Below are 14,607 nucleotides of genomic sequence, written 5' to 3' on the forward strand. Positions count from 1 at the left end.
TTTAATCTGAATGTGAAATCTCGAATTCCACCATTATTCCTTTTTACCCGTTAAATTCTTTCTTACTGTGTAAATCTGGCCTGTGAACCACCTTAGGTTTTGTGGCATGAGTATTACCATGTTCTGCAGCTGTTGCTGAATACATAACGATTTATTTTGTATCATCTAGCTTTTGAACTTGAATATGCTTAATAGCTTTCTGCAGGCTTTAGTTATCTCTACTGTGAATATACACCCATTACCTACCTTGGATTTGTTTGCTAAAGACATGGGGTGTTTGAGCTGGTGATGCAGGCTTCAGGAAGAGGTGCTGCACAGGTTGAGCTGCTGTTAAACTAAATGTTAATTGTTAAACTCAAACGCGAAGAACCCCGTGAACTGAGCCAGAGCAGAGTTCTCGGGGGTGCAGAGCCAGTGGAGCTGCCTTAGGGGACGTAAGGAAAGAGTAAATGGCAGCAACACCCTGAAATAAAAAAGCAAAAAGCATTCTGAAATATAGCTGAATTGCTGAAGACACTGCGGTAATTCCTGAAGTGCAATTAAATAATGTGATTGCAATTTCCTGGTTAAATTTCCACCACAAGCAACTGATGTGAGTGCATGACTATTTCCAGCATATCAGCAAAGATGTATTTTCCATCATCTATTATTACACTAGTGAGGATGGTGGAACTTTTTCAGATTTCAGTTTCCCTAGTACTTAGTCAAGACGAGTAGTGCAACTGTCTTGTCAACTGAAGAAAAGGAAAAAAGTGTTCTTGTCCTTCATACAAACAGTGACCCTGGGAAGATTTCATGGCTGTAAAGCAGCATCATTTGTACATTTTCCTCTCTCTGGCTTCCCGCAGGAAGATCAAGAAGAGGTATGGGAAACTGGAAAAAAGTGAATGATTTTGTGAATAGTATTAGCATAATTTCAGTTGTAACACATTAAATAAAACATAATTAAGCTCTACTTGCTTTTCGGATAATTAGGAGCCAAAAGTTAAAATACAGTTTGAAAATGCAGGTGTGTTCTGATATAGATTTAGACTGAAGACGGTTTCTAATAACAAGGTAATTTAATTTCCCAGCAATGCTCACTTTTGCATCCTCAGAGGCCAGATAAGCTGGTTTCTTTTCTGATCTCTTCTGGGTTTTCTTGCAATTAATTTACACGTCTCTTCACAAAACTGTTTCTAAATAATTAAAGGGAGCATCTGAAATTATTAACAAGCTACATTTCAAATCCCCTGTATCATCCTTCACCTTCAGTTATAATAAGCAAACAGTTCCTTAGTTAATCACCAATTAAAATAAACACCTTTATTGTCCTAAGTCATTTTGAAAGATGTGCATTTGGAACAAAAGGAAAAGTCTGGGATGGCTTACTGCATTGTGTGACCTGTCCCTGAGAAATACCACAGATCAGCAATTAAGATCTTTATAGTTAATATTCTTGATAGGTATGGATTGACAAATGAACTGGAAATACTTCTGTATCACTCTCAGCTTTGGATTAGTCCAACCTACAGCTTTCCATCCTTTGTGTTAATTCCCAGCAGGTTTATTAACACCGGGTAAAGAGATGGTTATTTGTTGAGTGAGCCGATGCAGGTGCTGACAGCTGGAAAATGCCACCTCGGCTGCACGGGATGTGCTGAGACCTTCACCTCCGTCAGAATAACACCCCGATCCTTTTAACCTTGGGCTTCGTGCCTGTGCGGGTTTGGGGTGTGGGGTTTTGGGGTGGACGGGGATGGAGAAGAGTGTTCTTTTTGTTTTGCTTTTAATGCAGCTTTCAGAGACTGTCTTAAAAGCTCATCTTGCCCCTCCAGGAAGACTTGCACACTTTTATTTCCCCCAGGATCCCTGGCTGCAATTAATTCAGTTGATGTGTCTGGTGTGGGAGCAGTTTTCCGCTAATGAGATGCACAACGCCAGTGTCTCCTGGTTGGCACAGCAATATGTGCTAAAGCTTTTTGGTTTGGATCTGCTTTAAGCCCACACCCCAGTAAGCTCTTTGCAGCAGAATCTCCGCTATTTTACCAGGCATCAGAAATATCTTCATTTATTCCTTTGCTTCTCCGTTTCTTTATAGCCAGCTGGTCATCCTCCAGGCTGACCTAGTGTTCTCCAGTGCTGCCACCCCTCTGCGTCTGTTTAATTGTCCATCTGGACGGCTCCATCATTAGCGGCCGCGTTCCTCTGCCGTGTGCTCCCTCTGCCCAGACCCCCTCTGCTCGGGGCAGACACTTTTTATTCTCCTCAAGCAGACTTTTAAGAGTAAGGTTATTTTAAAATTCCATCTCTCTAGATGATAATTTACTGTTCTTGCGTTGTCAGCATGAATAATTGCTGATATTCCTTTTTCCCGGTTATTTTAATGGTTCTTACCACGTATTTTCTCTTGGGAAGCAGCTCACCATGTTTTTCTGTCCCCTACCTCTGTCCTTGTCTGGTTAGTCCTGAGGAAAACGGTCTGACACAACACAGTTACTGTTATCTCTTCCCCTTGTTCTTGCAATTGGTCTAATTAATAATACTTTTATTTTTCCTATTAGTGACCTTTTTGTTCTTAGACTTGTAAGAAAAAATGACCTCTTAAATGGAGCAGAATTAAATGGGAGATGATTTGGGTTTTTTACAACATATTTCACTTCCATGGCATATTCACAAATGCCAGATTAGTTCTTTCCAAAGTGTGTTGATTTTTGTAGAAATAGCTGGCCTAGGGGCTGAAAAGAAGAAGAAGAAGGAAAAAAAAAGAATATAACACAAAAACCTTATAAAATCAGGCACCTGAAATAAAAGCCTGTTGTCATCATTATGTCAAAAATGGAACTGCTGTTTCTTCCTATCGTGCAGCAAGTAGTTTTATTTTAAGTTTTTAACATTCGGAAGTCTCATGTCACAATATTGGGATTCTAGGCTCAAGATAGAGAAAAGAAAGCATTCCAAAAGAGCCAGCTGTCTGATACAGACACCCCCAATAAACCAGCTCTGGAAATCCCAGACGGGAGGGAGCAGGAAGAGCACGCAGAAAGCTCCGAGGTACCACCAGAAACTCCACGTGCACCACGGCTCCCAGGTGGAGCACTTGTGTGTTTCTCAGAAAACAGGTTTGCACGCGTTGGTTACACCGCACTGGGAAACGCGGGTGGTGCACTGGAAAAAACGCTGTTGCACTCTCGTTGGCTTGAAGTCGTGTGTACATCACCACTGCTGTGTAAGACGCACCACACGCGCCCGGGGTTCTCTGCATGTGAAACCGCTTTAACATCTCGAACAGGTTGCACCCTGTAAGAATCAGTATGTATTGATAGCTGTATTTGCTCAAATATTAGCACTGAGGGGGTTAATCAAACAGGCTGGGGAGGTACCTGTTCTTTGCTGGTGTGCTGTGGTGCTACCTCCAGAACTGCACCAAATGCAGAAGGATTAAAATACCTGTTGTGCGAATGTAATTATTAATATATTCTTCAAGGACAAACCACGTGGCAAATGCTTCTACAAAGCTCTTTTTCTAGTGTTGCTACAAAAAATAGTCAACGTAGAGTAAACCTCTGAAAGTTTTCTCCTTAAGAGTAAAAGCAAGTGTCTTTTTAAAATATTGTAGCATTTTACAATTGAATAATGTGTTTGGGGGTTTGGTAGTCCATTTCAAATTGTTTCTCTAAATATTACATTGCTTTATTGACTTCCCTCTGCAAAATCACTGGAGTACCTTTAACAGCAAATGTCAGGGTACAGAGATCTTCATAGAGTCTCTCTTCGTGTAAGTGCCATCCTAAATATATTTCTCCTAACCATTTTCTTCATCATTTATACTACTAATTATTGATTTTCTCCTAATATATCTCACTTTTTAACCCATGTTATTTTCAGTGTATGTCCTGTTACTGGCTAGAACAGCAAACCAGTTGTGCAGGGCAGTCTTTGAAGGTCAGAATTTGCTGAACTCTCCTTGATAAGTTTATGAAATCTGAATAATTTTATTTTAGCAAAAAAACCTCTTTAGAGACAAAGTCATTTTAATTAAATATAGCTAAGGGACACTTGGATCTGTGGAATCACTTTGTGCCGTGAATGGATGAATGAGGAATACTTAGGCTGGAAATAAGAAGTAAATGTTTATTCTAAATTATTATTTATTTCTACTGGCAGCTTGCATTTTTGTGACCTTCACTTCATCAAAAATGTTTACCCGGCCTCGATGTATCTTGCAAGTTCCATCTGTTTTGTCCACATTTTCAGAATGAACACATCACCGTAATTTTTTACAAGTATTTCTGTAGGACTAATTAGAACTTTCGGGTGACGAATCAGCATGATTAGACGCTGCCCGTATGGTGGGGTTTGGGCGTGTTGTCACGTTCACGATGAGAGGCTGCGAACGGTTTTTCGCTGCGGTTTGCAGTGGATTCTGTCGCCCATGTTTCGTCTCCGTTGTTCTGTCCCTCAGGATGCCTATGGACACCCCGGCAGTGAGATGCGGATAGGGGAGCTCCGTCCGTCCATCCCAGAGACTCCGCTCTACCCACCCAAACTTGTTCTTCTGGGTAAAGAGAAGAAAGGTACTCACTTGACTTACAGCCTTCTAGATGAAATCGTATGTAATAATGTACACAAACACATTACTTAAGATGTTCTACACTTCATTCCTACTTCTAAAGCATATTACATGCATATTTGTGCACATATATATAGATACATCTCTACAGTATCAATTTTAAAATGTCTTTTTCTGGAGTTTAGTTTTCAAATACCACCTCCTAAGAGCATTTGCTGTGTTTTGTTTCAGAATCTACAGATGAGTCTGAAGCAGATAAGATCCATTGTCTGAATAACAGCGTTTCCTCAGGCACTTACTCAGACTATTCCCCTTCCCAGGCTTCCTCAGGGTCCTCCAACGCGCACGTTAAAATGGGCTCCTTGCAGACAACGGCTAAAGAAGCAGTGAATAACTCTTTGTGGGGAAACAGGTGTGATCGTCTTTCTTAATGCAATTGCTGCTTGCCTTTCGTCTTATGGTGTCGGATGCATTCAAAGCGATCGTATGCTGTTAAGGCATTCGATTGAAAAAACATGATGTTTTTACCCCAGTTTTACAGAGATGTTCTAACTATTCACAGCCTAGGCTGTGCAGACTTGGCCACCTGCTCATACTCTGTAAATGTCAGTAATTCTACAGCAGGTTTTTCAACTGTGTGCTACAACCACGCATTAAAAGTGCCCAGTAATTGAGCTGCAATTGCTCCGTGTGGTCCTGAGCTGCAGCTGGCTGTAGTTCAGCATTTCTAGCAGAGTGTGCGTCTCCCACGGTATCGCTGTCCTGAGCCTCACTCTGCCCTGGATCTCCAAGAACATCACAGTTCTTTGAAAGCTGTAATTTGGACTGGCCATCCGTAACCAGAAAACGCTCTCGTACCGTACCTGGAACACCCTGCACTGTCCGTTCCTGCCATAAATCACCTCATGTAGTTCCATCCTAAGTGTAGTTCTATCCACAGGCTCTTCTCTATTAAAGAGAGGCTGGAGCCTGCTCGCTGGAGATGCATAAAATCTTGGTGGTGAGAACACGCACAAACTGAATCTGGTATTTTTGTTTAAAAAAAAGAATAACGTTAAGTGTAAAAAATCCTCCCCTGCACTCATAGATTGTTTTTAAAGCAGGAAAATATGTTCAGCTAGATTTATATGGACATGGCATTGAGCCACCCAAGACTTTTAACTGACTTCTTAGTTCCTCTGTGTACGTACTTACAGGATCTGTATTCCAGGGCAATAAAACCGCTGCAGCCATTCATGTCGAACCAGCGGCACAGGGTGCACATCTCACAGCACCATCCCAAAGCCAGAGTAGAGATGGGAGAAAGTCAAATTGCTTTATAATGGCATCTTTCTGATGGCTGCTTGGGTGCTCTGGATAGAGGGCATTTTACCTTGTTTCCTCTCCCTCTGTTTTTCGCAGGCTGGCACAGTCCTTCCCGCAGCCCCTGGAAACAAAGCCATTGCTGAGCCAGCGGGAAGCGGCTCCGGCCGGGAACCTGCCGCCGCGCACGGACAGGCGCCCGCTCAGCGACGCCTTCGCCGACAGCTGGAACGACAGCTCGCACTACGACAACACCGGCTTCGTGGGCGAGGAGAGCGCGGTGGAGAACGCCGGCACCAACCCCCTCCTGAGCACCAAATCCAGAAGCACGTCGGCGCACGGGCGCAGGCCGCTGATCAGGCAGGACAGGATAGTCGGCATTCCCCTGGAGCTGGAGCAGCCCGCGCTCAGAAACACACACGAATCTGAAGTGCCTCCTCCCAACCCTTGGCAAAATTGGACCCGAACCCCTAGTCCTTTTGAAGACAGGACAGCGTTTCCTTCCAAACTGGAAAGCACCCCCACCACCAGCCCTTTGCCTGAGCGGAAAGATCACGTCAAAGAGTCTCCTGAAATGACTAGCGCTTTCACTCCAGGGATAGCGTGGGAATACCACGATTCGAATGCTAACAGAAGCCTCACAAACGTCTTTTCCCACATCCACTGTCGCCCGGATCCTTCCAAAAGTGTTATTTCGATCAGCAAGAGTACAGAACGGCTTTCTCCGATGATGAGGGATTTAAAAACTAACAAATTTAAGAAGTCGCAAAGTATCGATGAGATAGACATCGGTACGTACAAAGTGTATAATATACCCTTAGAAAACTATGCATCCGGTAACGATACTGTAGGAGCCCACGAGAGGGTGGACAAGCTGCTGGGCGCGGAGCACGGCATGCTGAGCATGTCCCGCAGCCAGTCCGTCCCCATGCTGGACGACGAGCTGCTGACCTACGGCAGCGTCAAGGTGCAGCCGCAGCAGAAGTCGTCCGTCACCAAGAAAGTCTACCAGTTCGACCAAAGCTTCAACCCGCAGGGAGCGGTGGAGGTGACGGCGGAGAAGAGGATACCGCCGCCTTTCCAGCTCAACCCCGAGTACATTCCCCAGCAGAGTAAAAACCTGCCGCAGGAGCTGGTCAGCCCCCGGGCGTACCGCGGCTACCCCCCCGTGGAGCACATGTTCTCCTTCTCCCAGCCTTCCGTCAACGAGGAGACGGTCGGTGTCCCCTTTGCGGGCCAGGGCTCTCGGCCGGGGTTCTTGAGGAGGGCGGATTCGTTGGCCAGCTCCACCGAGATGTCCATGTTCAGGAGAGTCAGTGAGCCCCACGAGCTGCCGCCCAGCGACAGGTACGGCCGGGCTCCGTACCGGGGGGCCGTGGAGCGCCAGAGCAGCATCTCGGTCCCCGAGTCTCAGTTCCTCAAGAGGAACGGCAGGTACGAAGACGAGCATCTTTCCTACCAAGAAGTGAAAGCCCAGACTGGAAGCTTTCCAGTTAAAAACCTCACACAAAGGAGGCCGTTGTCTGCAAGAAGCTACAGTACAGAGAGTTACGGCACGTCCCAAACCAGGCCGGTTTCAGCGAGGCCAACAATGGCAGCTCTGCTGGAAAAGATTCCGTCAGACTATAACTTGGGTAACTATGGCGACAAGCCTTCCGATAACAGTGATATAAAGACAAGGCCTACCCCTGTGAAGGGAAATGAGAGCTGTGCTAAAATGCCCGCTGACTGGAGACAACAGCTACTTAGACATATAGAAGCTAGAAGGTTAGACAGGGTATGTTTGGCATTTCTCTGCAATTAATGCCTTTAGTTGTGTGTTTCGCTATATCAAACTATGTGCACGTGCAGTGGTAACCACCAGAATGCCCAGTAACGAAATTCCTGTGTTGGTGTCAGAGGAACTGACCCCAAAGGGGTCTGGGAGTCAATGAGTGGTAAAGAGTCTCGGCACGAGTAACGCACCACGGTGCACGGTACTCCTGTAGTAACTGCCGCAGCACTGCCTGCGATAATAAAAACCACAAAAATCGCTCCTTATCAACAGATGCGAACGTGCTGCTGAAGTCCACCACTTCAGTACCTATTTGAGAGCTTTAAAAGATGCTGGATACATCTTTGCAGTAAAAGGAAATAAAGAAAAACATCACAGATAAAAAGTAAAATAATGCACTTTAGCTTTCATGTCACTGTTAGTGGAGGGGATTTAAAGGTATCTCCTAACTACAAAAAATGTCACTGGGTATACACTGCCACTGTTTTTCACAAGGAATATGATTATTACTCCTTTTAGCGGTAGGAAGTTACACTGATTTACCTTTAATACAAAACAGTGCAAGTACTATAGTGCATGATTCCAAAAAGGATCTTGACTATTTAATGACCTACTTCATGAATCGGATTTGCTTCGTGATCTGAAGTGGTTACGAAAAATTACTGTCATGAAATGCATAAGTTAGTTTCAAAACGTGTCCATATACCTGTTTTATGCTAGCTGCTAATGAGTTTGGTGTTAATATATATTCACCACCTTCCAGTTGCTCAGATGTGATACATATTAAAATACCGTTAAGGATCAACTGGGCAAATTTTAAGAACGGGTTTGAAGGCTGAAGCTTTTTCCTTACTTGAGCTGTTTTCCTTGTGTTGTGTAAAACTGGCTGGAAAACAGATAACAGCCAGGCAAAATAGTGCAGCCCAGGCAGAGACATTTCTGGTGGGAATAAACACTTCCCAGATGTTGGTTGTTTCAGGAATATCTTTCCACTTAGTTTACAATGCATATTTGCATAAGAAATGCTTTATCTCGTGGAAAGTTGGGCTTATCTAGTTAAGCTGAGCGCAGAGGAATCGCTTCAGGGGACGGGGAGGGAGTTCCGCCCCGCTCAGAGGCGCAGAGCCGCCCGTGTAGGGTTTTCCGCTGCCTTTGGTGCTCTCGTATGCTAGAGACACGTTTTCTGGCCCACCCATGGTTGTGCAGGCGTACTAAAATTCAGCCGTATTTGCAAAATAAAGACTGTTATATACTGCAGTTTTCAAACCAAGATAACATATTTCATCTGCCGTCAGCGTTGAAGTCTTTTATGGTATCCATTTTATGTATAACTAGCAATGTATTTGCTTCCATGTGACCCAGTGCACGCATCAAAAAGCTATTTATTCTCGGTACTGTTTGTTTGCTTAAACTAAAACTTTGTGAAATTAACCATATATATGTGTGATATTTAATTCGATGAGCATGTGTGTTCATATCTGTCACGTGGTTGTTTCCTCTACTCAGACCGCTGCTTACAAACACAACACAGTTAGCCTTGGCATGCTGCACTCTGGAGGGTTTCCAGCCATGCATGCCGGCAGAAGCATGACTTTAAACTTGCAGCCTAAATCTAAATTTGAAAACCAAATGCTTCAAGAGCTACCTCTACCGAAAGTAAGTATGGGATAGCCAGCCTATACCAGCGTTACAAAAGAAATTAATAATACTCCTTGCTTTTTCCTGGTTTAGCTTTTGCCTATTGTTCATGCTTATACTCTACACAATCCAAAAAGCAAAGATGGTGGCGACACAGTTTTCCTGCTCAAGATCTTGCTTTTTGGATGAAGTGGCTCCCGTGGCTGTCATTACTGCTTCCCGCTCTTGTGTCACAGACCGACGCGATCATTTTCTCAATGACTTAAGCTGTGCACAGAAAGGGAGAACGTGTTTTCTTTTGTGACCGTTTGATCTTAGAAAAATCGATGTAGAACTGTTTAATGTGCATTTAAATAGGCTCCAAGAGACAGGCAATTTAACATGTGAATATTAATTGGGTATGCTGGAATAGTTGATGATTTTTGAGCACATGCCTATCACACCTAGATTAATTTTAAACTTTTGTTAAACGATGCCTATAGAAAGAAAATAATTTTCTCATTTTTCTTACTGTTTATTTTACAGCAATTAACAACATATTGATGATACATACACAGTTACATCCAAACAAATGTTTGGTGGGAAGAGCAGGTATGAGAAGCCAGAGAGGGACATTGCTGCAGTGTTTTTAGAGTGTCAGACAGGAGATGCTGAGATGTCAGTGGTCGCGCTGTCGGGGTTCTAGAAGGACCCAGCGTCATTAAGGGTCTGCATTAGCATCAGTAGCTGTTGGCACAAATTAGCGGCATCTCTGCAAGTAATTAAAGGGAAACAGGGCAGAGATCCAGGCGCTGAAATGTGATCAGCTGCGCTGTTAATTGCTGGCCTGGCCTTAGGCGGGGTTTAGATTGTGCTGGCGAAATGCAGGCGGACGCTAAAGCTAAGCGGGGCTAAGGCCTGGCTTCCCGAGCCAAGCTGTAGCAGGTCAAGCAAGCACACCCCCAGGTCACTGCCAGGTTTTTCCTGCTGTACGGTCCACACGCCGTGAGCTCCGCTTGCGCCCCCCGTCCCGCCGGGTTTACACAATCCCAGGCTCAGCGTCTGCTTCCCTGTCGTTCAGTTGGTGACGTCCAGGTCAAGTCTCACCGTAGATGTGTGTGTGTGGGCACAGACAGCTTCTCAGTGTTGGTCGTACTGGGTTTTTTTCCGTCAAAGAATTTGTTTGTCTACTTGGGTATATGCTAATTCTTGTCATAAGTCCTTCAGAGAAGTCCATTTGACATAAACTCCAAATAATGGTACTATTTTTCTATAATACACGCATTTAGGAATATGTTATTATACATCACTTTAAGAATTTTAGGCTGTAGATGAACAATATGCTAATATATGGATATCTGAGGACATTCATGAAATTGTTTAGGGTGACGTGTTTTGGGATGTGTTCTTATGTGAATTATTTTGCTTTATATCTCACCAGCATTTCATTGCTACATACCCATATGAAACGTGATGCTGAAGTGCATGGAGGGGTGTGTTCTCTTACTGTACTGTTTGGAAAGCAGTGAAAAATTATTGTTGAACATATAATATGAATGTTTAGTATTGTTTAATTTTATTCCTTCACATGTTCTGAAGAATTTGCATTTCTTAATGAATCCAGGTCACGGCAGCTTGATATTTACCTCTTCTTTTTCCTCTTTCTTGTGGCCTGGATTCAAGAGAGTAATGAGTGAGCTCTAATTGCCCAGTGGAAGATCAGGAAGTCAAATACAGCAATTACTTATTTTGAGAAAGTTTATTACATCGATTCTTCTGCGCGTATAAAATGTTTGAACTGCTGCTTTTCATTTTTTACGTAGAATTAATGGCTATGTAGTTTGTTTGCAGTCTGTCCGAGCTCTGTAAATGAATAATATTGCAAGTAGACAAATTCGTTTTACTGCAGATGCTGAAAAGAAAAAGCTGTTATCACAGAAATTTCCTATTTATTGAGAAAGCAGAAAGCACCCTCTAGGTTTTTTCTTTTTCCATTTCGAGTGCGAATTCCCCTCTGCAGATTAGCCAGTCGCTGATCAAAAGCGCCCAGCGTTGGCCGCGGTGACAAAAGAACCGCTTTTCAGAAGAATGCTTTCGATTTTTGGCATCCATCTCACAGTTCTTTTAAAAGTTTATGGCTTGGTGCAGTGTACGGTCCCAGCTCCCGTAAGAATAACCAGCGTATTCCCTGGTGCGCGAGGGAGGAAAAGCAGCCGTTCCCTCGCTAATCCCCATCCCTGCAATGGGAATTTTTCACGTGCGCAGGCGTTCGCTGCCCTGCTCTCCGGCGACGCAGCCCCCGGCGGCGTGCGGGTTACGCGCAGCAAATGGGGCGGAATGGCTGATTTTGGGGTTTGCAGGTGCCGCTCCGGAGGGGAAACCCGTGGCGGGGGCTGGTTCTGCCATTTTTTCTGTGTGTGAAGAAAACTCTGCTGGGAGGTCTTGTAGTTTTTCTAGTTTTCCTAGTGGTCTTTAACATAAGGAAAATCGCATCTTTCCTGACTTTTCTGGAAGGCTTCTTGAATGATGAGAGAATTATAACGGAAGTTTTCTTTGGTTTTAAATCATTAGGGTTGAAATTTTTACTTGACCTCTGAAGAGCATAATTTCCAGCACAATTTGCTTCTGTTTACTTCTAAAGATTTTTAAGCTTGCATTAAAAAAAGTTCTTAATTAACCAGTTACCAGCTTTAATATTTCAAGGCAATGGTTTCATTTGCTCTTCAATCATCTAAAGGAGTGTTTTGTGGGTTTTTTTATAATCTAAGCTGAAGAAGAAATTGCTTGAATGAGGGGGAGCAAAGACTTTTTTCTCTTTGCAGATCGCCATTAATCAGAGCTGAATAAGCAGTTAACTGAACGAGCACCACATAACGCTGCGTGCTTGCAGCGGCCGTACAGCGGTGGCATTTGGGAAAGAATGACCCGAAAAGCCATCCCCTTGTTAGCAAAATTTCCAGCTACAGTAAAGAAATACAGAGAGAGACAGAGCAGAAAACCATGGTGGGACAGAAAAAGTACACCTGTCCTCCAAAGTACTGGAAACAGGAGTGAAATAACCAGGGGGAGAAGCGACAAAGAAGAAACATATATAAAAGGAGAGAGAGTTGGAAAATAACAACAAAAGTATTGAGCTTGTTTAGGAAACTTTAAATGTGTGTTATGTCTATTCCTATTCAGGAAAGCATTTAATTACTGGGTAATATTTACATAGGGTGCCCTGTGAACTTAGAACAAAAGCTGCCGTAGCCCAGGGGAAGCACACGGGGATACACAGAGCACAGCCTGAGGTGACACGACAAGGTCGATATTGCCATTAAGGGATATTTTCTGAAGATAATATAAGCAAATGATTTGATCTTGGTGGCAAATACTTCATAAAAGTAGTATTGATGCTCAAATGACCAGCAAGAACATTCTAAGTCAAATGATTAATGGCAGACTGCACGTTTAAATGTGGAGCTTTGCCAAAATTGGTGTCTCTGAAAATAGCGAGTTGCATTAAATTAATTTTCTCTTTTCTCTCATCATTCAGTATTCTCATTATTTCTCTCATATGTCTTTCTCCTGCTTGCAGACAGTCCCACAGCAGTATGATTACATGTTAACGAAATACCGTATAAATGTAAAAGGCGTTCCGTTTTAGCCACGGCGCGTTACGGTTTAACTGGGTTGGTTGCTGAACTAACTGTGGAAGAGGCGTTTTGCTGGGGTGTGACAGTGACTAAAGGTGCCCTACGTTTCCGCACAGACCCCGTCGCAGCAGAGCAGCGTCCTGGACAACGGGCAGGAGGAGCTGAGCGGCAGCGGGCAGTGGAACCCCTACCCGCTGGGCCGGCGGGACGTGCCGCCCGACACCGTCACCAAGAAGGTAAGCGGGACAGGGCAGAGCGCGTCGCTGCCAGGAGAGCAGGGGCACGGCTTCGGGAAACACCTGTCTTTGGTTTGAAGCCTACAGCAATAATCGGGATGAATCGAGGACGGTGCTTCCATGCCTGCTACCCGTTTTTGTGATTATTTATGCAGATGCCAGTAGTTAGATCCCCCGCACAGGGGGCTTGGCAGATCTATTCCTGCCCCGGTCAGGCAGCCACCAGCTCCCTCTTCTCCTGAAAAGTCTTTGTTCTGATATTTCAATTCCATTCTTCAGCTGACGACAAAAAATAAAAGTGCTGAGGTGGAGAGCAGCCTGGTGCCTGGGCAGCCACAGAGGCTTTGGCAGAGACATCCCCGCCACACGTCATTTGCTCATAAACTCGCCAGAAGGGGGTCTCATTTCTAGTACATTGTGGTGATAGAGATTGAATTGGAGTGCTTGGAGCTGGGCTGGCTCTGTGCAAACTCTGGCTGCTCCGGCCATCAGCTGAGAAACTGCCCTTTTAAAATCCTCTGATCATAAAGCTGGAGAATGGAGATCCTGACAAAATAACCATGTTTGCAATCAGCTTCAGAAGGTGCAGCCGCGCTTGTGAGCGGTGATAATTACATTGTCTGTGGGATCGGTCCTGCTCGTTCCTGAAGGACAGTGCTCCGAGGGAATAAAACTGGTGTGAAAGCCGTAAGGTGCACACTCATAATTTCTGTAGCATAACTGTCAGCACTGATGAGACAGAGATCTCCCTGCTGGCTTCACATCTTTGGAGCCAAGACGGCTTGGGAAGCAGTGGCCCTCGCCTCCGTACAGAGCTAGAGACAAGAGACAGACCCGAGCAGGAGAGATGCTGGAGGTGGGACAGGAGCACCACGGGACCTTGGTGGCTTCTTCATCCTCTGATGTGCAAAAAATTAGGATAAGACATTTAAGGAGAGTTACTGCTTATCTTCACCGGCATTTGGGGATAAAACGCAATCTAACACAGTCCATGTCTTACATTTGTGCATCATCAGTGTTACTATAATAAGAAACTGCAGATTCTGTTTTATTCTGAATACTTCAGTATCTGGCTGCTCAGATGGGGTAAGTACAAACATTGCATAACTGTGCTGAAATCTGCTTAACTCAGTGGAGCAATCCATTGTTACAGCCCTTGTCAGCTACTTTAATTATACTGTAAACATTGGACACTGAGCTGAAAATAATTTACTTTTGTGGTGGATGTTAAATAAAATACAGAATACAAATGAAATCGGGGAAGCAGTCTGCATAGTAGAGATTTTTTTCCGCAGAATAAATAAATCCCATTCCCAAGCAAGGCAGCTTGGCAAAAGCTACAGTGTGAATATACAAGAAGCAGCGATATGATCTCTCCGAAGTCTCTGAATGAGAGTGAGAAAATGAATTCTGAAAATTATTTACCCACCATCCTCCAGAGGTGGTTTGCAATGTGCTGGTGTGACAACGTTAATCTCCCCTCCGTGGGAA

General features: G+C 44.2%; 1 protein-coding gene across 1 annotated transcript in view; it reads left to right on the forward strand.

The window, feature by feature from the left end:
- LRRC7 (leucine rich repeat containing 7) overlaps positions 1-14,607 on the forward strand; it is a 136,199-nt gene that overhangs the window by 112,374 nt on the left and 9,218 nt on the right. Inside the window, 5 exon segments of the mRNA XM_065655878.1 lie at positions 4,445-4,556; positions 4,784-4,964; positions 5,954-7,631; positions 9,135-9,284; positions 12,997-13,116. Of these exon segments, the coding sequence (XP_065511950.1) occupies positions 4,445-4,556; positions 4,784-4,964; positions 5,954-7,631; positions 9,135-9,284; positions 12,997-13,116 (2,241 nt within the window).

The sequence above is a fragment of the Caloenas nicobarica genome, chromosome Z, assembly GCF_036013445.1.
Source record: "Caloenas nicobarica isolate bCalNic1 chromosome Z, bCalNic1.hap1, whole genome shotgun sequence".
In the NCBI taxonomy this organism is placed as follows: Eukaryota; Metazoa; Chordata; class Aves; order Columbiformes; family Columbidae; genus Caloenas; species Caloenas nicobarica.